At 61.2% G+C, this 24508-nt stretch overlaps 2 protein-coding genes across 4 annotated transcripts; one reads left to right on the top strand and one right to left on the bottom strand.

The window, feature by feature from the left end:
- The first annotated feature begins 74 nt into the window (after positions 1-74).
- On the top strand, positions 75-13981 carry INCENP (inner centromere protein). Of its 2 annotated transcripts, none has more exons than XM_082058489.1 (17): positions 75-262; positions 340-453; positions 938-1713; positions 3434-3485; positions 3645-3678; positions 5359-5437; positions 5940-5991; positions 6296-6413; positions 6500-6625; positions 7516-7625; positions 7996-8116; positions 9277-9399; positions 9852-10024; positions 10259-10349; positions 11523-11633; positions 12801-12963; positions 13660-13981. In XM_082058489.1, the coding sequence occupies exons 1-17, from the start codon at positions 126-128 to the stop codon at positions 13869-13871; spliced, it is 2592 nt and encodes an 863-aa protein (XP_081914615.1). In that variant the 5' UTR covers positions 75-125; the 3' UTR covers positions 13872-13981. The 2 variants fall into 2 exon arrangements, with proteins under 2 accessions (XP_081914615.1, XP_081914614.1); XM_082058488.1 differs by having other exon boundaries at positions 76-262; positions 11520-11633.
- Positions 13982-17865: 3884 nt separating this feature from the next.
- Positions 17866-24349, bottom strand: VPS51 (VPS51 subunit of GARP complex). 2 transcript variants are annotated; one of them, XM_082059122.1, is made up of 10 exons: positions 24130-24349; positions 23641-23770; positions 23402-23548; positions 22612-22834; positions 21223-21967; positions 20505-20723; positions 19589-19810; positions 19053-19174; positions 18684-18771; positions 17866-18584 (listed from the first exon to the last, which is right to left on the bottom strand). In XM_082059122.1, exons 1-10 carry the CDS (start codon positions 24319-24321, stop codon positions 18324-18326), a joined length of 2349 nt encoding a protein of 782 aa, XP_081915248.1. In that variant the 5' UTR covers positions 24322-24349; the 3' UTR covers positions 17866-18323. The 2 variants fall into 2 exon arrangements, with proteins under 2 accessions (XP_081915248.1, XP_081915249.1); XM_082059123.1 differs by having other exon boundaries at positions 18446-18584; positions 19053-19097.
- Positions 24350-24508: the final 159 nt, after the last annotated feature.

Here is a 24508-nt window from a genome sequence, read left to right as displayed (position 1 = left end):
GAGAACCGCGCGGCGGCGATAGGCTGGCGCGAAGGTGACGTCCCGGAGCGGAAGGCGGGCGTTAGGTTTGAATTGCAGGCGCGCGGCGGGGCCGCGGGCGCGCGCGGGCGGTTGGCCGGGGCGCGATGGCGGCGGTGGCGGCGATGGCGGCGCTGCCGGCCGAGGTGAACCGGCGGCTGGCGCGGGTCCTGCGGGAGGTGGACGACACCGACCTGCTGTGGCTGCAGGAGATCCGCGAGCTGGCGGACCAGGTGTTCAGCAGGTACCGACCCGCCGCCCGCGCCGGGCCCCGCGCCGGCCGCCGCCCGCGCTGACCCGCCCCTCCCCTTCCCCCCGCAGCCACTACAGAGACGAGCCCGAGCTGATACCCAAGACGCCGTCGCAGAAGAAGCGGCAGCGGAGGAAGCGGCTTTCGACCCTGCAGGACGAGCAGCAGGGGCCGGGCAGGAAGAGGTGGGCCCGGGGCGGGGGGGAGCCGCGGGGCCGGAGGGACCCGCTGGGGAGGGTCCGCTCGGGGCCGATCTGCTGCCCGCGGCGCGGCCCGCCCCGCGCGGCCCGCCGGCGGAGCCCCGGTAACCGGCAGGTGGTGGTTCATCCTTCTCTCGCCGCCTTTCCGCTCCGGAGCGGCGGTGCTCGTTAGCTGCTCTCTCAGCCCTGTGCGCGCCGAGCTCCTGGAGCAGCACATCCCACTCGAGTTCTCTTTGTTTCTCCGCGTGTTCCTGTTCGTGTGTGGAAGCGCTTCGGGCCACTCGCTGCCCAGCACGGGTGGGCAGAACAGCGCTGGGCTGTCACGCGGGCACCCCACGAGCCAGGAGTTAGACGTGCTCTTTCTGCTTACTGTGCTTCCAGGCAGGGATCTGCCAGGGAACTGGTTTGTTAGGAGTTCTGGCCTGTTCCTGAAGCCAGTTCTAGTCTAATGTGCAATTTCTATTGCTAGATTATCTAGGAAGAGGAGCAGCCGCCTCAAACTTGTACCCTCCAGGCAACATTCTCAAGAACTCCACAATAAAGAAAGCCTGGAACTCCTCAGGGCTGCGCTCAAGGACGCCTCTCCACCTCAGCGTGTCACAAGATCGCAGGCTGCCGCATCGGCTAAACGCTCAGAGGCCGTTCCTGAGACCCCTCTCGTGCAGCAAGCAGAAGGGAAGATTGCTGTAGTAGAAATTCAAGTCAGCGATCGCACTAGCGCGGAACTGCACCTCCAGAAAAGCACAGCTAAACCAGCAGAGCTCTCCTCGACCGTCCTCCTGAGCTCGGGTGATGATTCTCCCGCGGAAGGCAGGGCTGTCAAATCGCCACCTGCGCCTGCAGCCCCTGAGCCCGTGGTCCCTCAGACCCCCGAGGCCAACGGCGCGGGAGAAAGCGACGCTGCGTCCAGGCAGGAGGCAGCAAAGGCAGCTGATGCCACGGTCATTTTAAGCGACGAGCCTGGGCTGGAGGTGGCGGATGAGGCTGCTCAGGTGGAAGAGGCGGCTGACAAGGAGCCGTCCCAGCGCGCACGGGACAGCCCAGGGACTCCGACGGGCGCCAGGCTGAGCCGCCGCTCCGTGCGCAGGAGTCTGATGGGTAAAACGTCCCTGACTCGCAGAACATCCTTGGCAGAGAAATACTCACTCGCCAGCAAGAGGAGAAGCATGACCCGGAGATCTGCCGCCAGCACGCGGGTCAAGAAGGCAGCTCGAAAGTCATCTGTGTGCTCCAGTCCCACAGACGGTGAGTTTGAATGTCACCCCACGAGTTTGCTTTGTGCCTCCTTGCTCTTTGTGTTGATCACCTGCATTTTGCTGCTGAAGGAGAAGGTTCTGGGCTGGCTGTGCAGTTTGGTGCAGAGCTGGGCTGGACAAGCTGCTGTCAGGCCTGGATGTTCTGACTGACGTTCTAGAGACCGGTGTGAACGGAGCAGCCCAGGCAACTGTGCTGGTTCGTGGCCCGTGGGTTCAGCCTGGTAGATTAACAGCCTTAGTTAACGTCTTGTGAGCTGCGGGGCGAGTGTGTGCAGCTCAGGATGAGGCTGGAGAACAGCTTTGCTGCCAAAGGGGGCTCTGGGCTCTCCTGAAGGTCCGTGTGTTCTGGAAAATGAGGCATCTCTCACAAATTCACCGTTCTTTGCACAGAACCTGGCTGCTGGTCATTCTAGAGCCTCTCTTGAGAGGGGAATTTTGAGGCTCAGCTTTGTACATCTATTCAGTCTTCCAAACCTTTCCAGCTTGCGGTAGAGGCAGGTTTCAGCGAAGGACAAACTGATTGAAATGTTCTTCCGTGCTGCTGGGATGCAGGCGGATTTGGAGCGGCAGAGCCCAGGGATGGATGCATTTGATGCTGTGGATGGATTGGCTCTTCTGCACAGCATACTTTTTTGTTTGAAGGTAGAACTAATACAGCTGTAATAATGTTACTGTAATGTGTTAATCTGCAGTGATCCAGCCCTATGGGATTTGTGCTGTATAGAACCAGCTTTTTTGAAGAGTTATCCTGTTTTTGCTGTAGGAGGATGTGCTCAGGCAGGCACTGCGGCGCCTTTGTCCGCGCCAGCTTCGCTGCTGTGGGTGAACGTGTTCTGGGACGGTGTCGCGTGTGGGGTGCGCGGCGTTCTGAGCGCAGGGGTGGGCGCTCCGCAGCCAGCTCTGAAACTGGGGGAAGTCTCATCTTTAACTGCAAAGAGGCCCTGAAGCAGCTTTATCTGCCTAGTTTAAATGACCAGTCTGTATTACCTGGATGACCTGGGAGGTTTAAGGAAGGCTTAATTTCTTCCCTCTGCGCTGCTTGACACGACTGTTCTTCTGCCTAGTCAAAATCTGGGGTGTAAGGGGGGAACTGAGGTGTTTCAGGCATCTCCAGCTGAGCTGGTTAATGTCCCAAAGGCCAAAGCACGTTAATTAACTGCAGAGCGTACCTGAGGCATCGGATCTGGCTCTGTGTGCACAGAGGTGTGTTTGCGCTTCCTTCCCCAGCCCCTGCGTGCTGGCTGTGCACGGTCTGCCCTGGGCTCCACTCGGCCAGGATAATTAACAGCATTAATAATTAATAATGATTAATCATTAACAGCAGCTTCCGCCTGGGCTGGGGCTTAAAAGCAGCTGCCGCTGTGCCAGCTGGAATGCTGAGCGTAAATAATGCTGATTTTAACTACTGTGAATACCTGGATGTGGCCCCGCAAAATGGGTCTGAGCACAAACCTCCTCACTCTTAATGTCAGCTCGTTGAACACCACTTGGAACTCATCTATAATGGAAAACATTTGTTTTCTTATGTTAAAACTGCAGCGGTGTTTTCTCCAGCGCTACTTAGGTGCGTAGGCTGCCCTGACGTGTAGCGGCACGCGTCCAGATTGCAGGCGAGAGCCTCTGCACCGGCCCTGAGGGAGCTCCGCGCCGCCACAGCCTTGGCCTGCACCCGTGCATTACAGCTCTGCTGTTTTTGTCTTTTCCTGCAGTCTCCAGCTCTGCAGAGGTGCCAGAGGATGAAGAAACAGTTGTCAACGCTGGGTGAGGCTTCTTTAAGATGTTTCTTTATTATTAATCTCGCGCTTGGAGGGTTTTTTCACCATGACATTCTGGGTATAAAATGCACTGCTTGCAGTGCAGCCTCCTTGTTTCCTTGATGTTATTAAACATGCCTGCCTTTTTTCTTTATATTTTTTCTAGGCCTCCTCCTGGACCTTGTACCCCCTCCAAGCCGGTAAGATTTGAGCAGAGCTTAAAAGTGTTTCTGTTTGTGTGGGCTGGTGAGCACGACGTGCCGCATGCGCTCTCACTCGCTGGGGAGCTCTGGCCACAGGTGGCCCAGCGCTGGAGTGACGCAGCACCGGGCGCTGGCCCGCGCCAGCCCGCCCGCAGCCACGGACACGGACCAGACAAAGCCTGAGACTGTGGGCTGTGTTTTAATTGCAAATTCTCAGGCCTCATCTCTAATTATGATCTTCTGTTGCGCTGCAAGATGCTCCCTGTCCCCAGCCGTAGGGTCTGACCCTCACACACGTCTGGGGGGTCACGGTCCCCACGCTCATCTTCTCCCGCAGCACCCGCTGCCCAGCACTTTGGGAGGTCACTGTTGGTGCTCCCAGCACTTTGGGAGTTCACTGTTGGTGCTCCCAGCGCCTTGGGAGGTCACTGTTGGTGCTCCCAGCGCCTTGGGAGGTCACTGTTGGTGCTCCCAGCGCCTTGAGAGTTGCAGTTGGTGTTCACATTGCTGCTCGGTGCGTTGGGAGTTGCAGTTGGTGCTCCCAGCGCTGCCCGGTGTGTTGGGAGTTGCACTTGGTGTTCACATCACTGCCTGGTGTGTTGGGAGTTGCAGTTGGCGCTCCCAGTGCTGCCCAGTGCGTTGGGAGTTGCACTTGGTGTTCACATCGCTGCCCGGTGCGTTGGGAGTTGCAGTTGGTGTTCACATCGCTGCCCGGTGCGTTGGGAGTTGCAGTTGGTGCTCCCAGCGCTGCCCGGTGCGTTAGGAGTTGCAGTTGGTGTTCACATCGCTGCCCGGTGCGTTGGGAGTTGCAGTTGGTGTTCACGTCACTGCCTGGTGTGTTGGGAGTTGCAGTTGGTGCTCCCAGCACTGCCCGGTGCGTTGGGAGTTGCAGTTGGTGTTCACATTGCTGCTCGGTGTGTTGGGAGTTGCAGTTGGTGCTCCCAGCGCTGCCCGGTGCGTTGGGAGTTGCAGTTGGTGTTCACATCGCTGCCCGGTGCGTTGGGAGTTGCAGTTGGTGCTCCCAGCACTGCCCGGTGTGTTGGGAGTTGCAGTTGGTGTTCACATCGCTGCCCGGTGCGTTGGGAGTTGCAGTTGGTGCTCCCAGCGCTGCCAGCCCACGGGTCCCAAAGCCTCTGCCCGCTCCTTACAGGCCTATAAAGCCATTATTGCCACGCACTTCTGTACCAGTGTAAGTGCAAAGGCAGCAAATAGCAGCGCATGTCACAGCGATAACAGGAACAATAAATCAGGGAAATGAGCTGCAGCTTCGCTGTGTTTCTCTGTTCATCCCTGCGGAGCGAAGGAGCGCTGCCGGGAGCCCAGCGAGCCCAAACACATTCCCAATGCAAAAAGCTTTCAGCCTTGGTTTATGAGTTTGTTCAGTTCAAGCAGCTTTCCCTCGTTGCAGAGGCTCGTGCTGAGTTCACGGCTGCGCTGGCAGCGGCGCCGCTGCCCGGGAGGTCACCGGGGTGCTGCCCCAGGTGCTGCGCACAGCTGGAGTTGCAGCGGTAGGGCTTTTCTCTGGGTGCTGACACCCACGCTTTGTACAGCACACGTGGTTTTGTATTCTCTGGTGATGTTGCAGACAGTGTCTTCGTCAGGGTGACATCATGATTTGAAACTAATTGGCTGCTTCTGTGTGAGAGTTGTGCTGAAACCCGTTTGCTGTTCCTGCAGAATCCCCAAAGTCCACAGATGTCCCTTCGCTCTCAAACCGTCAACAGAAACAAAGAGCCACAGGAGACGAGCAGCAACGGTAATTCCCGGAGGGGTTTTGTGGCAGCATTTTAAAAAGTCGTCACTTTGGGAAGTCTGAAAGACTGGCTGGTTAATTTGAGAGCCCAGTTTGGAAGCCTAGTCTAGTCCTTGACAAGCGCAGGCTTGTTTCAGGAGGCTGTCGGTGAGGAGACTGTGCTGGAGCTGTTTTCCGCCCCGGGAAGCGCAGGCACGCGGAGCTGGAGCAGCCTGTTGGCGGTCGGGGCTGAGCCCGGTTCCGGCGCGGGCAGCAGTGTCTGTGCGGAGCGGGCGCAGCGCCAGCACAGCCCTGTGCCGCGGGCCGCTCTGCAGCCCTGCGTGCTCCGTGTCTCCGGTTCGCGGGCGCTGTGCCGTTAGCTGCTGAAGGCGAGAAAGGCCCTGCTGCGCATCATTCGTGGCAGGCTTTTCGCTGTTTAGTGAGCTGCTAAATCTGTTGTCTGTTTCACAGCTGTGTTGGAGGGATCCTTTTTCTGCTAGAACTGTGTAACTATGTTTTCTTTCAGAAAACAACTTACATAAGAATGGAGTGACCCAGGAACCACCCCAGAGTGCCAGGTACGTGGGTAGAATCTGCTCGGGAGGTGCCGCTGGACACCTGCAGTCCAGTGCAGAGCAGGCTCGGCACTGAAATGTTGTCAAATGGCCTCAGTGTTCTGTGGCTATGAAGCTTTTGCAATAAGTTTTCTCTGCCTCTATGAAAAGAGGATTTAATTAGTATCTTCTGTGGCATTAGAAATGTTTTATCCCCTTGTGTATACACAATGAATTACCTTCTAAGCTAGGGTAGTTTTAGAAGCTTTTTTAAACCTGACTTTGAGACAACCAGGAGGCTTTGCCATGTGTGATACTTTTCTCCCAGGAGAAAGCCAAGCTACAAAAGAGCTGTGGACGAGCGCTATGACATCCAGCAAGCACAGGACGGAGGGCTCTCTCCTCCGAGAAAGAAGGTGCCATCCCCTGCCTTTCCAGCCAGCAAAGTAAGATCCTTGTAACCCTGAGGTACTTCACCAGACTTGTTTCTTGCTCACGGTCCTGAGGATGGTTTTTGGCATTCCCCTCACAGGTGGTGCGGCCTTTCAAAACGTTTTTGCACACCGTGCAGAAGAACCAGCTCCTCATGACGCCGACCTCTGTGGGGAGACATGGCGTGATAAAATCTTTCATCAAGTACAACACTCCTGATCCCAAGGTGAGACGAGACTGTCGTGAGCTGGTACGTGATGGTCCGAGGAGTGCCTAAGCTATAGCCCAAACGTGGAAAAAACTGGGGGCGCTAAATGTAACTGAATGGCACCAGAGCAATAAGATAAAGTCGTTAGGTTTAAATTAGCCAGTTTGGATGCTAATAACACCAGTCATTTGCAATATGGAGCCCAGTGTAAGGTAATAACTCAAATATTTCACCGTGCTTATCAATGGGTTTGTACTAAGACCAGGCCTGTCATAACGAGGCATCTGCAGTATCAAATCTGGCATTAACTCAGTTTATGTTCCTGTTTGCTGTGGGGTGGTGCTGTCTGGGTCCTGCCCTGTGCCGGGCAGTGTGCACAGGCTGGGCGGGCTGGGCTGTTTGCAAAAGCGGGACAAACACCCGACTGGGGCTGCTGGGTGCGTGAGGCGAGCTGCGCGTTCCCGGGGGGCATGGTGCTGGTTCGGATGAGACAGGGCCCTGGGGAAGCGAAGGTGCCAGTGCTGAGCTAAGGAAGCCGGTGTGTCCTGCAGCCCATCCGCTCGCTGCGAGAAGGCCCCGTCATTGCCAAGCGCTAGCGCTGCTGCTTTGGTTCTTTTTACCAACACAAATCACTGTGCTGTCTGTCTGTCTGCAAGCTCTGTGGAAGCTGCTGATGCTTCTGTTTGAGCTCCCCAGCTGCTTCTCTTGCTCTCTGAGATGAACACGGCTTGTTTTCCGTCACGGCCGTTCCCAAACCTCCGTGGCCACGTACCGTTGCCTGAGCTGTGTTTCAGGGCTGTGACCGTCCTCAACAGTGGCTGCGGTTTCCCGGCGTCGTCTCTGGGCCCTCAAGCTGAGGGAGAAAGTTGCCCTGACAAGTTGGTATAATCACGTTTCAATCCACCCAGGAAAAGGAGAGGCAGAAACTGGAAACTCTGCGGAAAAAGCAAGAGGCCGAGCAGCTGAGAAAACAAAAACTGGAGGAAGAAAAGAAGCGGCGTCTGGAAGAGGCAAAGCTGTGAGTATTTGCTTTCTGCCTTGTCTGCCCTGCTCTGTGCCTCTAGGACCCTGGGTCTGGGTCTTCCACCTTGCAGAGTCCGTACCTACAGCAAAAGTTCTTGCTGGCTTGCTTTCACACCGCAAAGACAGTATTTGTTCTCGCAGTATCTATCTAGAACGCTAATAAAAAGTTAGGTGTCTAGCTGACTGCTGCTTCAGCTTCTAGTCTTCAATCCTCTGTCTCAGATGGAGCTTACAAGCACTGCTGATGTCTAAAGGAACGGTGTATGTGTGCGGGGTTCACGCTGCCCGAGCGCCGTGTGCGCTGGGTTTGGGCCGTGAGGAGCTCTCCTGGCCGCACCGCAATCGAGTTGCCGCGTGTCCCACAGGAAGCGCGAGGAGCGGCTGCGCAAGGTCCTGCAGACTCGGGAGCGGGCCGAGCAGATAGAGGAGGAGAGGAAGAGGCGCATCGAGCAGAAGATCGCTCTGTCTGAGGAGAAGACGGAGAAGGTGAGGCCGCGTGTGCTGGAGCTGGTGGGGCTGTGTTTGCAGCCCTGGCCCGGCCGGTTCCCGCGACACCCGGGGCGAACAGACTGCACGCTGCTGCCAGAGGGACCAGAAAACGCGTTGGCCATGTCGGCTGTGCCACAGCACTGGCTGCCCTGGCCTCCAGTTCAAATGGCAGCTCTAGCGCATCCAAGCCAGCAGCACTTCCCAGGGGCAGGACTTCCCAGTGGCAGGGCTTCCCGCCGGCCACGCTGGCCGCTGTTGGTCTCCGCTCTCCGTTAGGTGTTCACACTGGCCAGACGGGTGTTAGTGGAGCGAGTCCTGCTGGTCGCTCCTCGGCTCTCCAGTCCGTGAGTCGCCTTGTGTGTGGAATCGGGGTCTCGCTGCGGCGTTGCTGCCGGTGCAGGGTCGTGGCAGCGAGCGGCACCTCTGTTCTGCAGCAGCCCCGCAGCAGAGGGTCCTCCGAGATAAACACTGCGGGGTGGATGATGGACATGAGTGCGCCTTCCTGAAAGAGGAGCTGGGGCTGCTTGGAGCCTGGAGAACCGACTGGAGAACAGTCCAGTGAAGAACTTCCCAGAAACTTGGTGGTTCCAGTGACTGCCTTTCTCCTGGATACAGCAAATGGCAGATGAAAGCCTTTGTTTTCCAGGATTATGAATCTAAATAGGCTTTATTAAGGCTCTGTTAGTCAGATGGGAGAAGAGCTTCCGGCAGATAAAGCAGCCTAATGGCCCCAAGGCTTTATCTGCCCGAGGTGGTGCTCCCTCTGAGTAATGCTGGAGCGGTGGACGCACACATCCTTCCCCAGGGCTGTTCTGGTGGCGGGCACTTCGGGCCGTTAGCACACGTGACCATAGCAGTCATTTGTCTGCTTTAATTATCTCCATCTGCTTTTCTTATTTCATGGTTCTGAGAATATATTCTGATGGCTTTTGTGGTATTAGATGTATGAATTCCAGAATGGGATCAGTTCTTCCTGTGGAGATGTAAGAGAAGGTCATTTCCTTAAATGCTGTATTTTAAAGTAAAGCCCAGGTTGGCTCCTGGTGCCAAGGAAGGAAGGCGTTGCCCGGGGAGGGTGGGAGCTCTGCCCTTTGCGTTGCTGCCGCCGTGTTTTGTGTGCGGTGTCCTGCGGGCGCTCAGCGGTGCGTGTGTGGCAGGTGCGGGAGGAGAGGCTGGCGGAAGAGAAGATCAAGAAGAAAGCGGCTGCCAGGAAGCTGGAGGAGGCAGAGGCGCGGCGCAGGCAGGAGGAGGAGGCCCGGAGGCACAGAGCGCTGCAGCAGGTGCGTGCTGGAGCCGCCCGGCCGCGCTGAGCAGAGTCCGGCGGCGGCTCCGACCCAAACCGAGGGAGAATCGCGCAGCTGAGGGGCTTCGTGCTCAGGCCTCCCTGCAGAGTTGTGCTGTTAGCTGTCAGTCCTGGTTGTCACCCACATTTCTTCTGTGGTTCTGGACAGAGTCTTACTAAAGACCTTAATTTGTGGATTGGCAAGCACGAAAATCTCTCAGTTAAGCCCCTCTCAGAGGTGCAGAGTGCGGTGGCCGCTGGGCCTTTGGGGTGCAGCGCTGAAGCAGCTGGAGCGCTGCCGCACCGCCTGGAGCGCTGGGGCCGTCAGTGTTTTCCTGCTGAGCAGAGAAAGGTGCCCGAGTCTCGGGTCAGATAAGCTGCTCCTGCTCCTCGATTCTGGAGCCTGTTCTGTGCAGTGTGGGGTGAGTAACTGCCCTGTTGGCTCCCCAGGAGGAGGAGGAACGTCGGCACAGAGAGCTGGTGCAGAAGAGGAAGGAAGAGGAGCAGGAACGTGCCAGGAAGGCTGCAGAGCAGAGACAGGCGGAACAGGAGAGAGAGCGACAGCTGGCTGCGGAGAGGGAGCTGGAGAAGAAGAAGGAACAGGAGAGGATCCAGGCAGAGAAGTAAGACAATATCCGTTTATATGCCAAATTCTGTGCTGGGACTGTGAAAGCAGCAGGAGCAGCGGGTGCTGGTGAAAGGCCCGAGCAGTGACGAGCTGCTCTGGGCTGACGTGCAGCTCTGCACCGTCCCGGGCGCTGCGCTCCAGAACTTCTGTGCTCAGTAATGTGGGCAGAGAGGTGGGGAGGACACCCCTGTGTGGTTTTGGGAGTAACGGCCTGTGGTTTGGTTTGCAGGCTGCGGGAGCAGCACGAGCGCGCTGCTCGCCTGCAGAAGGCTGTGCTGGCTGCGGAGCAGCAGCTCCACAGGGAGACGGAGAAGAAACAGGTAAGTCCCCTCCTCCGGTCGGTGGGTAGAGCCGCACGGGCCTGAGTTCCGTGTCCGTTGCTGCTGGGAGCAGCCGAGCTGCTCTTGCTCTCTTAGCCAGCGGCAATGCTGGAGAAGGGACAGACAACACACATGCTGAACAGGTTTTTGGCTTTTCCCCCTCTCTGTGCCTCTCTTGGTATCAAACAGGAATTAATTCAGAAGCAACGTCTCGATTTTACATTTGTGCCACCTCCGGCAGAACCTCAAGCACAAAGCAGGCTTTCCTGGGTTATGTCCTGCAGCGGTCATGCCAGCACAGATTAACTAAGCCAAGTAGCAAGTGATAGGACAAGAGGAAACGGCCTCAAGTTGCGCCAGGGAACGTTTAGATTGGATATTAGGAGAAAATTCTTCCCCAAAGGGCTGTGGGGCATTGGAACAGGCTGCCCAGGGCAGTGCTGGAGTCACCAGCCCTGGAGGGGTTGAAAAGGCGTTTAGAGGAGGTTCTCAGGGATGTGGGGCAGTGCCAGGGTCAGGTTATGGTTGGACTCGATGATCCCGAGGGTCTCTTCCAACCAAAATGATTCTGATTCTATCTAACACAAGTTCAGCTTGTCAGGCACACAAGGTCAGTAACACAAATAGTGTGATGTGTGTTTTCTCTACAGCAGCTGCAAGTCCCTTGACCGTGTTTACATTTCTGCTCCTCACCATTCTTCTGCAATTCCCATACACCTGGCCTCTAAAAATACCCTTTATTAGTCTAAAAAGAGGCTGAGATCAGTGGCCCAGAGCGTTCCAGCTGCGGGTGCTCAGCTGCTTTGTGACGCTCGTGTCCCGAAGATCAAGTCAGCAGCAGGTTCCTGAAGCACGGGGTCCCCGTGCGCCCGGAGGGCAGCGGGTGCTCTCACGTGGGAAGGCCCGTGGGTGCTCTCACGTGGGAAGGCCCGCGGGTGCTCTCACACGGGAAGGGAAGGCCTGTGGGAAGCTCAGGCTGTTGCTGTGCGTTTGTTCACTCCTGAGCTGCGTTCGAAGTGCTCTGGAGCATCACGAGCCTCAGGGACTTGCAATGAGATGCTTAGTTGTGTGGGGTTTTTGGTTTTTTTCCCAAACCGATAAAATGGATCCCTGGATTAAGAGCGTAGCTTAGTTCATACGATTAATTAACTCGTGGTGTTGGCTTGCCAGCAGGAGCAGCAGAGGCTAGCGGAGGTGAAGAGGCAGGAGCAAGAACAGAAGAAACTGCTAGAGGAACAAAAGGCTAAAGACTCAGCCCAGGCGCAGCACCCAGGGAACAAAGAGGTATTTCTGCTCTCCGGCCAAGCTGCTCCCCGGGCTGGCAAAGGCACCGTGATCCCCGCACTGACGCTGCTTCCACGGGCAGCTCTACCCTCTGCTTCTTGTACTCCCTTTCAATAGCAAGGGGACCCTGTGAAAGTCCTCCCAGGTTATGTGAGTCCCGGTGGCCTCAGCATGTCCGTGTGGATGCTGGGGACGGGAGGGAAGGGGCGCGCAGGGGCGCCGGGGCAGCCCCGTGCGGCGCCTCCTCCCTGGCAGCGGCTGGAGCTCCAGGCAGGAGCCGCGGAGCTGCGGTTTCGGTTCAGGGCCGGGCACGGCCACAGGATGGCAGCCGAGCCGCTGCTGCGGCAGAGCTGCGCTTCAGTCTTTACATGCAGACCCCGTGAAACGCAAGTAAACGTTCATGGGCACGAAGCCGCGAAGGCCATCTTCTGTGGGGAAGAAAAGCTTGCCAGCTTTCTAGAGATATGTTTTGCGAGGGGGGAAATTTCAGCGCTGCGGTTCCATAGGAGTGACAATAGTTTGTCCTGAGCTGTTACGTGCTCATTCTCTGCATGGTAATAACCCATTTAACAGTTAAGCCCAGGAGTTTGGTTGCAGGGTATTTAAAGCCCATTACTCAGCTCCAGCTTTGAGGATGTAACAACTCCACTTAAGCCTTGCTTGAACTGAGTGGAACTGCTTTGTAGAACCACAGAGTGTCCTGAGCTGGAGGGACCCGCAGAGCATCGGTCCCAACCCCTGTCCCTGCACAGGACACCCCGCAGGTCACCCCGTGTGTCTGAGGACGGTGTCCGGTCTCTTCTTGAACACTGTCAGGCTGGGGCCGTGACCCCTCCCTGGGAGCCTGGTCAGTGTCCAGCACCTCTGGGGAAGAACCTTTTCTGAATGTCCCACTGACCCCCCTGGCACATCTGCTGCCGTTCCCTGGGGTGTATTACATGCATCTCTGGCTAGCCTCATGTCGTACATAGCCAATTAAGCGGCCTAATTAATGAGAAGGCAATGCAAAGGCATAATTGGCTCAACACTTTAGAACGTGGGTTGAGTTCTTGGGTGAGAGCTGCGGAGCTGCCGCGCTGCGGGTTTTGCGCGGGGCGGGGGGCGAGCGCGGCGCGGGGCTGCCCGGCCGCAGTGCCGCATCAACCCCGCGGAACGGGTCTGTTTCAGATCCCACCCGCCTCCGAGTCGTACCAGATGACTCCGCAGAGCCGGAAAGCCCCGAAGCCCCTCGCGGTGAATACAGCTGACAACTACGGAATGGATCTGAACAGCGACGACTCCACCGACGACGAAAGCCACCCCCGCAAGCCCATCCCCGCCTGGGCCACGGGTGAGTGTGGGCAGGTCGATGTCTGTCCCGAGGTCCTGGGCTTTGCTCCAGCCCCGAGTCAGAGCCGGTGCGGGGCTTTGCCCAGCTCTCCCGCTCGCTCGTGAGTTAAGGGTCCGAATGTCCAGCGGTGTGGCTGGAGTGCCGAGCCGGGGGCTCCTCAGTCGATCTGCTGCGACACTGTTGGGAGCAAAGACTCTTAAACTGCTTTACCAGAGCTGCTGGTGCCCCTTTGCCAGTGCGAAAGGAATGAACCCCTGCTCTGGCCTTGAGCCCGCTTGTTGTTGATTTGGCTTTAAAGAGCGAAGCGACGCCAGATGCCATGGGCCAGTGTCAGCCCGGCTGTTGTTCTGGTTCTGAAATACTCAGTTCCACAATTTCATATTCCACCCAGCCCAGGGGAGCGAAGGAGTTGCAGGGAAGCTGGTGGTATCTGCAGGAGGACAAGCCGAGCATCCTCACCTCTTGCAAACTCACTCTGGTTCCTGAACAGAATGCAGACCACACAATATGTGCCCTCCCATTTATCCATGGTGAATCTCTAGGCTTAAACAGAGTGCTTTAAACCACGGAAGAGCAGGACTTCCCCCATTTGCGACCTCACTGTGGTTAGAGAAGAGCAGAGCAGGGCCGCGCTGCATGCAAGGGGCTACACAGCGATTCTGGTGGAAAGCGTAACGCCCGTGTTGTGTTTTGCAGGGAGCCAGCTGCGCCAGGCCGTGCTGCAGCAGTACCGCCAGCCGCCCAGCCTGCGCGCGCTGTTCGGGGCCATCGCGGTGCCGCGCCTGGAGAGCATCTTCCGCAAGAGCAAGCCGCGCTACTTCAAGCGCACGAGCTCCGCGGTGTGGAGCTCCCCGCCCTTCCCCGGCGCCCGCCCGGCGCTCGCGCTGCCCCACGGCCCCAGGAAGTAGCGGAGGCAGCGGCGGGGGCTCCGGCTGGAGGGGAGGAAGGATCCTGTGCAGTGTCTGTAAATCTGTAGGTTTTAGCGTTGAATAAAGGTCAGCTGGTTTTGGGCCTCTCCCATCTTCTGGTTTTGGGGCTTTTTTCTCACTGTGGCTTTTGGGAGGTATTGCCTCGGAAAGGATGCGCTTCCACTCATCGCAGGCCTCATTAGGCTGCTTGTCACTAATCGAGGCACATCTAAAATTCACACTCTTTTAGAACAGAATTATATACATTATTTGTCTCAAAGCAGAAGAACATGAACAAAGCGCCTCATTTCCAAGGCCGCCCTCGCTCCCTCCCCGTGGGATCCGCTCCAGGGACACCGAGTCAGGATGGGCTCTGCCAGGACAGCTGCTGGAGCCGCCTCCGGGAGCTGCTCCATGGAACCGCTGGGTCGGCCCCGGAGCTGCGGTGTCCGTGTGAAGCCGGGGCCGAGCCCGACACCCGGATCCCGCGGCCGCAGCCCCCAGAGGGGCCGGGGAGCGGGCGGGAGCGCGCCGGCAGGGAGCACAGCAGACGGGCACGGCGGTGCCTCCCGAGGCCGCGCTCGTGTTCTGGCAGCCCGGTCCTGGCGCAGCACGGGGAGTGCGGAACAGCGCTGGCGCCGAGGGGTCAGTCAGCCCCTGCGGCTCCCAGCGCGGCTCCCGCGTCGCCCCGCGGACCGGCCGAGCGATGCTGGAGAGCAGCACACGCTCCCGCCGGGCACGGCCCATCTGAGCAAACGGGAATAAACCCCGCTCCTCCAGAATTCCCCGCCAGGGAATCCCAGGTGTACAACGACCCCTCTCGAGGGCCGCGAGGCTCCCGCGGGGAAGTGCCGCAGCGCGTTCTGCGCACACAGCGCTCGCCGCCCCAAACCGCGCTGCGCTCCCCGTTTCTGCGCGCAGCCCCAGCCGTGAGGGAGCCTCTCTGTGCCCTGACAGTCTCCAATGGGCACACGGACACGCGGGAGCACAATCCAGAGAAGCCTCCGGCGCCCCAGTCCGAGTTGGAAAAAGAGCCCCAGGCAGACGGCCCGGTCGGGTTGGTGACGCCCGGTCGGGTTGGTGACACCTGGTCGGGTTGGTGATGCCCGGTCGGGTCGGTGACGCCCGCCCGGAGGGGACGCCGGCTCCGCCGCACACCGAGCCGGCCCACGGCCCTTCTCTGCCCCTCTGTCCGGCCCTGAAGAGCAACAGCAGCATTTTACAGGAAGGAATTTTATGTTATAATTTCAAATTTCACTATCATAGTCACCTAGATGATCAACTTCACACCATAAAAAAATTAAAATCATATATTTCTACCGTCCTAGAGGAAGGTCACCAGGTGTTCACCGTTCATGTGGTTCTTCACAGCCATTTAAAAATGAACCGTATCCCAGATAGTCCCTCGAGGCTCTGGACACCCCTGCACAAGCACCTCACGTTCGGGGGGGAGCGGGGGCACCTGTTCTCTTCCAGGCCCCCACTTCCTCACCAGCTTTAACCCGAGTGCTGAGGGACCCGAACCCTCTGCCGGAGCCGCTCGTGGTGCTGATCCTGCAGCCCGTGGCAGCGCCAGCGCCAGCGCCAGCCCCGCGGGGCAGGGCAGCCAGGGCACGCGGCCTTCACCCCGGCTTTCATCCGTCCGCTCCCCAAACACGGACCTGGATCCATCCCAGCGCAGCTGCGTGACCCGCGGGGCCCGCTCCCCCTGCGCGGCACCAACCCAGGTGTGCACCACACATAAAGAAATACCCCAGGTGTGCACCACACATAAATAAATACCCCAGGTGTACACCCAGCATAAATACCCCATGTACAATACACAGCCAGGTGTCTGCGTCCCGCTCGCCGCCGGCACTCGCGCTGCAGCCCGCTGGCATGAAGCTCGCCGCTCTGCTGCTCCTCGCCCTGCTGCTCTGCGGCTCCCTCGGTAAGTTTTGCCGATTAGAAAAATAGGATTTTACCTTTTTTTTTTAACCTTGAACTCACTAAGCCCCTGCAGAACATATTCAAACTGCTCAGAGTTCCGTCAGAACCTGTTGGAAGGGACTCCGGGAAGCAGGTGAAGGGCGCCTGACGCCTCGTTTAAAGCTTTTGAGAACAGGCTGTGTCCCTGCTGCAGGACGTGTCCCCGTGGGTCCCGCTGGGTGACGGGGACACGCAGGTACCCGGCCTGCAGGAGAACACTCATCACAGCGGCCGGTGCGGGGGCACAGAGCTGAGAACACGGCCAGGAAAACCCCCGTGTGGTTTGCGTGTTCTGCGGGAGCGCGACCGGGCGGCAGCGGGTCAGCGCGGGGCCGTCCCTCACCGCCGTGTGTCCCCAGGAGCCGGGAGCCGCGGGGCCGTCCCCAGCCTCCTCCGGACGCTGCTCCAGGGCTCCGCCGAGCAGCTGCGCGCGGGGCCCATGGCTCCATACGCAGCGGATAACACAACCGGCGCCGCCCTGGCCTCCTTGAAGGAATGCATCGACCAGCTTTCTCCTGAGCACCTGCGCGCCCTCGTCGACCTGCTGGTAACTCACCCCCTTGGTTATCCCCATCAGTGCCCGCACGTGCCCCGTACCCCGTCCTGCACAAAGGGCACGCGGGTCCTTCCCGGCAGCGTCCCCTGTGCCCAGCACAGGGGCTGCCAGCCGGTTGCACAGCAGACGGTCCCTACAACAAACACCCGGGTTTCTCCTGGAGGCCGGGACCGTGGAGCCGCTGCTCCGGGCAGGAGCGGCCCTGGGGCGGGGGCGCGATCGGACGGAGCCGGGAATGCGTCCTGGTGACAGCCGGGAGGACCCCGGCACGTGACAGCGGCTCCCGGTGACCGAGCAGGACCCGGGTGGCGTGCGGAGCTCGAGCCCTGCGGGTGGGGACGGAGCGGTGGCGGCCGCCACTCCGGCTGCTCCCGGCACGCGTGGGGTCTGTCCTGCCACACTCTCGGCTCCCGCTTTCTGTTTCAGAACCTTGTTCGCACAGAGGCCTGAAGTGACAAGAGATTTGATCTGGCTGCTGATAACGCTCAGGAGCTCCAGCTCCTCTGGCAAAGCCACAAATACAAACACTGCAGAAACCAGGATCCTGGCACCTGTTCTACTAAACCACGTGCTGACCACGACACCCGTCACCTTCCAGACTACCGCAGATCTTATTTCTCTAGAGGGAACATCCAAGGTCTAAATAAAATTCAGATGATGCTTTAAAATCATTCCTGTGATTTCTCTTTATAAATGAAGGTCTTATTTTTCTCCTCCTCACTGCCAGGACAAGGCGCTGTGGGTTCCCTGCTCCAGCCCTTCTCAGCCTCACACGCACTCACGGACCCGCGAGGACGGGCAAGGAAACCGCGCGCTTCCCCGAGCGCACGCTGCTCCCTGAACGTCTGTCTGTCTGTCTGTCTGTCCCTCCGAGTTGTTCAGGCAGTTCATGGTGCCTGGGCCGTTCAGCTTTGACACCCCAGAGGCACGAAGGGACTGTTCGGTCACCCTGGGTGGGCTGGGACAGCGATGACCAGTCTGGCTCCTCTGGTGGCCTCAGGCGCGTGTGGGCAGTGACAGCAGCGTGGGTGTCCCCAGGGCTGTGTCCCCAGGTGCTGCCCAGCGCTCTGTTGTGCCCACTGAGGCTTTTGGGGACGTCGCTCTGGGTACAAACTGTGCCGCCTGTCCCCAAGCCCCAGCCTGCAGCGGGGACGCCCGCTCCCCAGGGCCGCGCTCGGCGGGTGCAGCAAGTCCCCCGACATGCCCCGTCCCTCCTCTGCCCGGGCACCGTCCCTGTCCCCCTCGGGGCACCGTCCCTGTCCCCCTCGGGGCACCGGCTGCTCACGGGCGCTGGGCGCTCCTCGGGTGCTGGTGCGAGGGTTTGGTGGGGGAGAGGAAAGGTGCCCCATGGGGACGCAGGTGACTGCTACCAGGTGTCTCGGTGACCTCCCTGCACACCCCCCGCTCCCTGGGGACCCTGATGTCTGTCCCCGTTGTGTCCCCCCCCACCCCAGGCACAGGACACGAGGCGCAGCTCACGCATATTTTATTTATTGTCCCCATTTGTGACAAAGGGCTGTGCCCAGGGTGCTCCCAGCAGGAGGGGATGTCGCTGAGGTTGGGGGATGACATGATGTGTCACTAGGGCCGTGGGGACAATACGGGGTGTCAGCACACATAGAGGGTGTCACCAGGATGGGGGGGACAGTGTAGAGTGTTACCGTGGCTGAGGGAGGGGGCTGATGACATGGGGTGAGCCGGTGAGGGGAAAGGGGACATCCTTGTGTGTTGCTGTGTTGGGGAGGACACACGGAGTGTCCCCACACACATGTGGGGACTTGCGGGGTACAGGTCTGTCCCCAGGTACATAACAGGGCCCAAGACAGATGCCCCCCCAGAAGTGTCCCCACTGGGCTGCGCCCCAGGGTGACACAGACGTCCCAGGGCCCCGCGGGTCCCGTGTGGCGCCCCGCGGCGCGTCCCCCGTCCTATCCGCGCTCGCAGATGAGCTCGACGACGCTGTGCTCCATGGGGACGGGGTCGAGGCAGCGGTGCGCGGCGCTGGCGGCCACCTCGTCCAGCAGCCCCTGCACCACGCGCTCGTCGGCCGCGAAGCGCCAGAGGTAGAGCTGCAGGTAGTGCCCGTCCACCTGCACCTGCTGCAGCCCGAACCGGCCCAGCGTGCGCAGCCGCACGCACTCCAGCAGCGTCTTCAGGCTGATCTTGATGATCCCCGTCAGCACCGACACCTGCAAACGGGGACAGCGGGGACACGAGACCGCCGGGAGGTGAGCAGTTCAGGGACCTTGGGGACACTTGGGGATATGGGGATGTCCCCCTGGCCTCACCTTGTTGAACTCGACAGGGCTGAAGATGTCAATGCGCTCGGAGAAGAGCTTCTGGATGTTGCTGAGCAGGTGGGTGTCCATGGGGGCACTGGGGACACCAGGACAGTCAGGGACACAGGACAGGCAAGGACTTGAGAAAGCCAGGGGAGGAGGGGGCAGGGATGGTCAGGAGACACGGGGACACAGGTGGTCAGGGGATGCACGGATGGTTTGGGGACACAAAGACAGAGGAACGTGACAGAACGTGGGTGTGGGGACAGTCAGCAACATGGGGATGGTCACAGGACAGACAGACGGGACAATCCTGTCCCATGGAGGCCCATGGAGACCACCAAGGGATAAGGGGACAGTCTGGGGGGCCAGGCTGACCTGGGCGTGTAGCTGGGGGCGTAGCGCCCGGGCGCCCGCGAGCTGCTGTAGACGGAGAAGGCGCGTCGGCTGGAGTCGCTGCTCTGCGCCCGCCGCACCCCCTCCTCGAACAGCTGCCCCACCTGCGGCACCACAACCGCGGCTGGGACCCGGAACCCCCAACACCCCCCTGGCGCCCCCCAAACCACCCAGGGGCCCTCAGATCCCCTGGAAACCCTCTGAACCACCCAGGGTCCCTCCCAAACCCTTCTGGGACCCCAGGGGTGCTCAAGGACCACATGGGGACCTTGCGGATCCCCGCTGGACCCTCCAGGGACCTCCGCCTCACCACCTCCAGAACCTCTGGGACATCTCGGACCCTGTAAGGGACTTTAGGGACCCACACAGGGACCCTCTGGGGTCTTCTGAAGGCCTCAAGGACCTTATGGTAACCTCAGGGATTCCCTCTGGCCCCTTCAGGGACCTCAGGGTCTCTCCAGGGACCCTCCGGGCTATCCGGGCCCCGCCAGGGGACTTGAGGCGCCCCAGTCGCCCACCTGGACGTCGATGGCGGTGATGTCCTCCACCACGCGCTTCATGACGGCGCGCACGTTGCGGGGCTCCACGGTGCCCAGCCAGTCGCGCGTCTCCACGCTCTTGCGCAGCATCTGGGCCACGGCCGCCCCCTGCACCTGCACGTAGTGGTCCAGCAGCCGCTGCGCCGCCGCCCGCGCCTCCGCGCACAGCTCCGCGGCTGGCGTCACCGCCGGGTCCCCGTCCTGGGAAAAGGGACACGGGGACACGTGGGGACACCTCCCACAGCTCCACGTGCAGCCCTGTCCCCACTGGCCCTGCGGTCGGGGGATACAAGGGACGTGGGGACACGTGGGGATGCCCCCTGTGCCTCCACCTCGGGATGTCCTGAGGGCACAGGGACATCAGGGGACACATGGGACACTCCCTGGGCCGCTCTGCCACAGCACTGCTGCCTTTCCCATATCCTTGGGGCATCCAAGGGGACTTGGGGACTTGCAGGAGCCCCTTGGGGACAGCTGGGAGACACTGGCACAGGTGAGGGCCCTCCATGTGCGCTGCCACCCCCAGGGTCACATCCTGGACAGACACAGGGCCACAGGGAGGGGCTGGGGGACATTTTGGTGTCCCTCAGGGACATCTGGGGACACACAAAGACAGCAGGAAGATTCCCAAACCTCCACACACCCCATTGTCTGCACCACGACATCCTGGCTGGACATGGGGTCACAGGGGAACCCGGGGACATTTGATGTCCCCTCGGGGCCAATTTGGGGACAATCAGACCATTGTGGGTCCACTGGGGGAAGTTCTGGGGCACAGCGACAGAGGAAGGTCCCAATGCCCCCACGGTACCCACCACCACATCCTGAAGGGACACAGAGCCACCTCGTGACCCCTTGGGGACAGGCAGGGTCCCCCGGGCAGTGTGGGGCTCACCTGGGGGGGGAACTGCTCGTCGGTGAGGGTGAGGACGTAGCTGACGGTGGTGGCCTCGTAGTCCAGGCAGAGGCGGGCGAGCAGCAGCAGCAGCGCGGGGGGCGCGGCGGGGGCTCCGCGCTCGGGAGGGCTCTCGGCGAAGGCGCGCGCCGTGCGGCACAGCCAGCGCAGGAACGCCACCACCAGCCCCTCGCGCACCGCCGCCACGCAGAACGGCCCCTGCGCCCAGCGCGGGTCACGGCCCCGCACCCCGGGAACCCGCCAGACTCCCCAGCTCCAAACCAGCCCAAGGAACCCCCAAACTGCCCCATGGACCCCCAAACCGCCCCAGCCAACCCCCGAGCTGCCCCAGGGAACCCCAGACCGCCCCAGGCAACCTCAAACCGCCCCAGGGAACCCCCAAACCGCCACCAGGCCCCCATGCACCACCGCCATGCAGAGCTCTCCCTGCGCTGGAGAGGGGGGTCATGGCCCAAAAATAGCCCTGGGAACCCACCAAACACCCCCCCAGCATCAAACTGCCCCAGGGAGCCCCCCAAAACACTCCAGGGAACCCCCCAAACTGCCCCAGAGACCTGCAAACCACCCCAGTGAGCCCAAAACTGCCCCAGGGACCCCCAAACCATCCGAGAGAGCCCAAAACTGTTTCAGGGACCCCCCAAACCACCCCAGGGACCTCCACACTGCCCCAGGGCCCCCCAAAGCACCCCCAGCGCACCTTGAAGTAGGGCAGGCTGGCGAAGGCGACGTCACGGGCGGTGAAGAGCTGCACATAGGCCAGCACGGCCTTGAGCTGGCCCAGCACCGAGGCGGCCAGCGTGGCCAGCAGGTCGGGCAGGCCGGGCCCCTCCTTTCCGGGGGGCCGGGGGGCGGCCAGCGCCTGGCGCACGTCCCCCAGGCAGCCCAGGAAGAAGGTCTGCAGCGCTCGCAGGTACCGCTGCACCCGCTCGCGCGCCGCCCGCGCCACCAGCTCGGCGCCCGGCTCGGCGCCCGCGGCCGGCAGCAGCTGCAGCAGCGCGCGCAGGCGGCGGTGGAACCGGTCCAGCGCCCGCACCAGCAGCGACGTGTCGCCCAGCCCGCGCTCCAGCGCCAGCCGCCGCTCCAGCAGCTGGAAGTAGCGGTTGGTGAGCGCGGCGGCGAAGCTCTCCAGCCGGCCGCCCCCCGCGCCGGGGTGGCCCTGGAAGAGGCTGCGGTAGGAGGTGGCCAGCAGGCACAGCGTGCCCACGAAGGACGAGCTGCCGCGGTCCACGAAGTCCAGGATGTCGGAGGCAGGGGGCGGCGTGGCGGCCGTGCCGGAGGGGGGGTCAGCCGGGGGCAGCTCGGCCTCCAGCGCCGCCAGCTCGGCCTCCAGGCGGGCGCCGGCGTGGCTGAGGAACTCCTGGCACAGCTCCTCGGGCGGCTCCTCCAGCTGCAGCAGCATCTCCACGCACTCGCTCAGCTCCTTGGGCTCCAGGGTCTCATCCCTGGGGGGGAACAGGGGTTACTGGGGGTGGCAGGGGGTGCAGGGTTAACAGCGGCACGGCAGGAAAATGGAAATGAGCAATGAGAGCCCTCAGTAGGCTTCAGAGTAAACAGTAATTGAAAAAGCAAAGAGGAAAAGAACACTTAACAGCACATTCCAAAGTTAACAGTGGTTATAGCAATAAAAAGCTCACCAAAGGTCATTGGCAGGCTCAGACTTTACAATAATAATGAAAAAAAAGTGACTAAAACTCCTCAGAAGGTCCCAGGATGATCCTGTTACCACAAACACATGAGAAACCCCCTGTGACATAACCTGGCAAACGCCCCCAGCAGCAGCAGAGTTATTCCTCACTCCGAGCAGGCTCTGCACAAGGGGTGGCTCCCGGGGGGCTCTCAGTCCGCTCCAGGGTAAATACTCCCCTCCCTGGGATGCTCCTGGGGGCTGTTATCACTAGGGTCCAGATTTAACACCCCAACCCCTTGAAAAGCTCTCTCCTGCAGCTGGCATCAGTAGGTTTCAGAGTTAACACGGCACAACCAGCATCATCCCACCAAGAAGGCTGTTTACTGGAACGGCTGCCATTAGTCTCCACAGTGAAACACCCTCCTAAGCTGTCACCAGCAGGCTCCAGAGTGAACGCACCGGAGGCGCGCGCGCAGGCGCTGGGCCAGCTCGGCCATGATGGCGTGGCTCTCGTCCTCGATGGCGCGGAAGGAGGGCAGGTGGCGGTAGTGGCGCAGCACGGCGCGGGCGCGGGCGTGGCAGTGCAGGGCCCGCGCAGGCTCCGCCCCCGGCGCCGCCCAGCGCCGCAGCCGCCCCGGCACCTCCACCAGAGACTGCAGCTTCCGCAGCAGCGCCTGCACCCCTGCGGGAGAGGGTTGGTGGGGGCCATGGAGGGGCGGGGCTGGCAGGTGTGGGTGGGGCCGGGCCGGGGCTGCCAAATGTGGGTGTGGCCAGGCAGGGGGCGGGGCTTCCAAATGTGGGTGGGGCCAGGCAGGGGCGGGGCTTCCAAATGTGGGTGGGGCCAGGCAGGGGCGGGGCTGCCAAATGTTGGGTGGGGCCAGGCAGGGGCGGGGCTGCCAAATATGGGTGGGGCCAGGCAGGGGACAAAGATGGCAAATGGGAGGGGTGGGGATGGCAAATGTGGGTGTGGCCAGTCAGGGAAGTGGTTTGGCAAATGTGGGTGTGGCCAACATATGTGGGTGGGGCCAGACATTGGGGCGGGGGCAGCAGATGTAGACAGGGCAGACATTGGGCCGGGGCTATGAAATATGGGTGTGACCAGACAGTGGGGTGGGGCTAGTAAATGTGGGCAGGGCCAGCAAGTGTGGGCAGGGCCAGCAGCTGGATCTGCCCACCCCTGAGATCCACCCCCCAAGCCCCAGATCTACCCCCTCGCCCCCAGCTCTGCCCCCACGCTCCCGTGCGGTACCGGCGAGCTGTGCGCCGCGGCGGTGCCGGTCCTGCAGCGCGGCGCTGACGCGGGCGCTGGACGTGCTGATCGCGGCCATGTTGGCCGCCAGGTCGTCCATCTCCGCCTCCATGCGCCGGAAATCGACCTTCATCTTCCGGATGGTGTCTGGGGAGAAGCAGCCAGATGCCTGGATCCCCTGCCCATCCGAGACCCCCCCGTAGTCCCCGTGAGCCCCAGGTTCCCCGGCGGGCACTCACCAGTGGCCGAGATGAACTTGTTGTAGTTCTCGTAGAGCAGCGTCTGCATGTCGCTGTCCAGGGCGCGGATCTCCCGGCCCAGCGCGGCCTCGCGCGCCAGCAGCTGCCCCAGGGGACACTCGCTGCGCACCTGGGGGGCAACGGCGGCACAGCTGTCCCCCAGCCCCACTGCAACGCCCCCGATTTACCCCCCAGAGCCTCAACTGCCTCCCTGGGCCTCCAACCTCCCCCCGCAGCCCTTCCGGGATCCTCAGCTGCCCCCACACCCCGGACTGCCCCCCCAGGATCCCCAACTACCACCTGGGCAGCCATAACTGCCCCCCAGCCCCTAAATGCACCCCCAGATTTGGAAATGACTCTCCAGAGCCTCCTTCTGCTCTCTGGGGCCCTCCTGGGACCCTCGACTGCCCCCCAGCCCCTCGACTGTCCCCCACGGGGGTGTCACGGCCGGGGAAAGAGGAAAGAGGTCGCTGCGGGGTCAAAGGTCACCTTGTTAAGGAAAACCTCCGGGTCGAAGTGGGGCCCGTTGATGTCGGCGGGGTCCGGGGCCGCCTCCGCCGTCTCGGCCGCGGACGGGCCGTAGTAGCGCTGGAGCGGCCCGTGGGGCCGGCGCCACCCGCCGCCGGTGCCGGTGCCGGGCTCGGGGCTGCCCCCGGCCCCGCTGCCCGCCGCCTCCGCCATCGCGCCGGCACCGCTGCTGCTTCCGGCCCTGCCCCTACCGTCACTTCCGCCGGAAGTGCCCGTCGCCGCGGCAACCGGCCGCGCTGCCCGTCATGGCGGTCGGGCCGGGCTGGTCCCGCCGGGTCCCGAGGGAAGCGCAGGTGCGAGCAGCCGGTGCGAGCCCGGCCCCGGCCCCGCGCCCGCCCCG

This window comes from Streptopelia decaocto, assembly GCF_964273445.1.
Source record: "Streptopelia decaocto genome assembly, chromosome: 7".
Taxonomy (NCBI): Eukaryota; Metazoa; Chordata; class Aves; order Columbiformes; family Columbidae; genus Streptopelia; species Streptopelia decaocto.
Note: the sequence above shows the minus strand (reverse complement) of the source record. Positions and strands in the feature narration are given on the sequence as shown.

Excerpts from the sequence above, each read along its gene's own strand:
- INCENP (XM_082058488.1), top strand. The coding sequence starts at position 126 with ATGGCGGCGGTGGCGGCGATGGCGGCGCTGCCGGCCGAGGTGAACCGG. Across the intron at positions 1,714-3,433 it reads GTGCTCCAGTCCCACAGACG|TCTCCAGCTCTGCAGAGGTG; the intron begins GTGAGTTTGAAT and ends CTTTTCCTGCAG. Across the intron at positions 6,626-7,515 it reads ACAACACTCCTGATCCCAAG|GAAAAGGAGAGGCAGAAACT; the intron begins GTGAGACGAGAC and ends CAATCCACCCAG.
- VPS51 (XM_082059122.1), bottom strand. The coding sequence starts at position 24,321 with ATGGCGGAGGCGGCGGGCAGCGGGGCCGGGGGCAGCCCCGAGCCCGGC. Across the intron at positions 21,968-22,611 it reads CGCCTGCGCGCGCGCCTCCG|GGATGAGACCCTGGAGCCCA; the intron begins GTGCGTTCACTC and ends GTTCCCCCCCAG. Across the intron at positions 20,724-21,222 it reads CCAGCCTGCCCTACTTCAAG|GGGCCGTTCTGCGTGGCGGC; the intron begins GTGCGCTGGGGG and ends CGCTGGGCGCAG.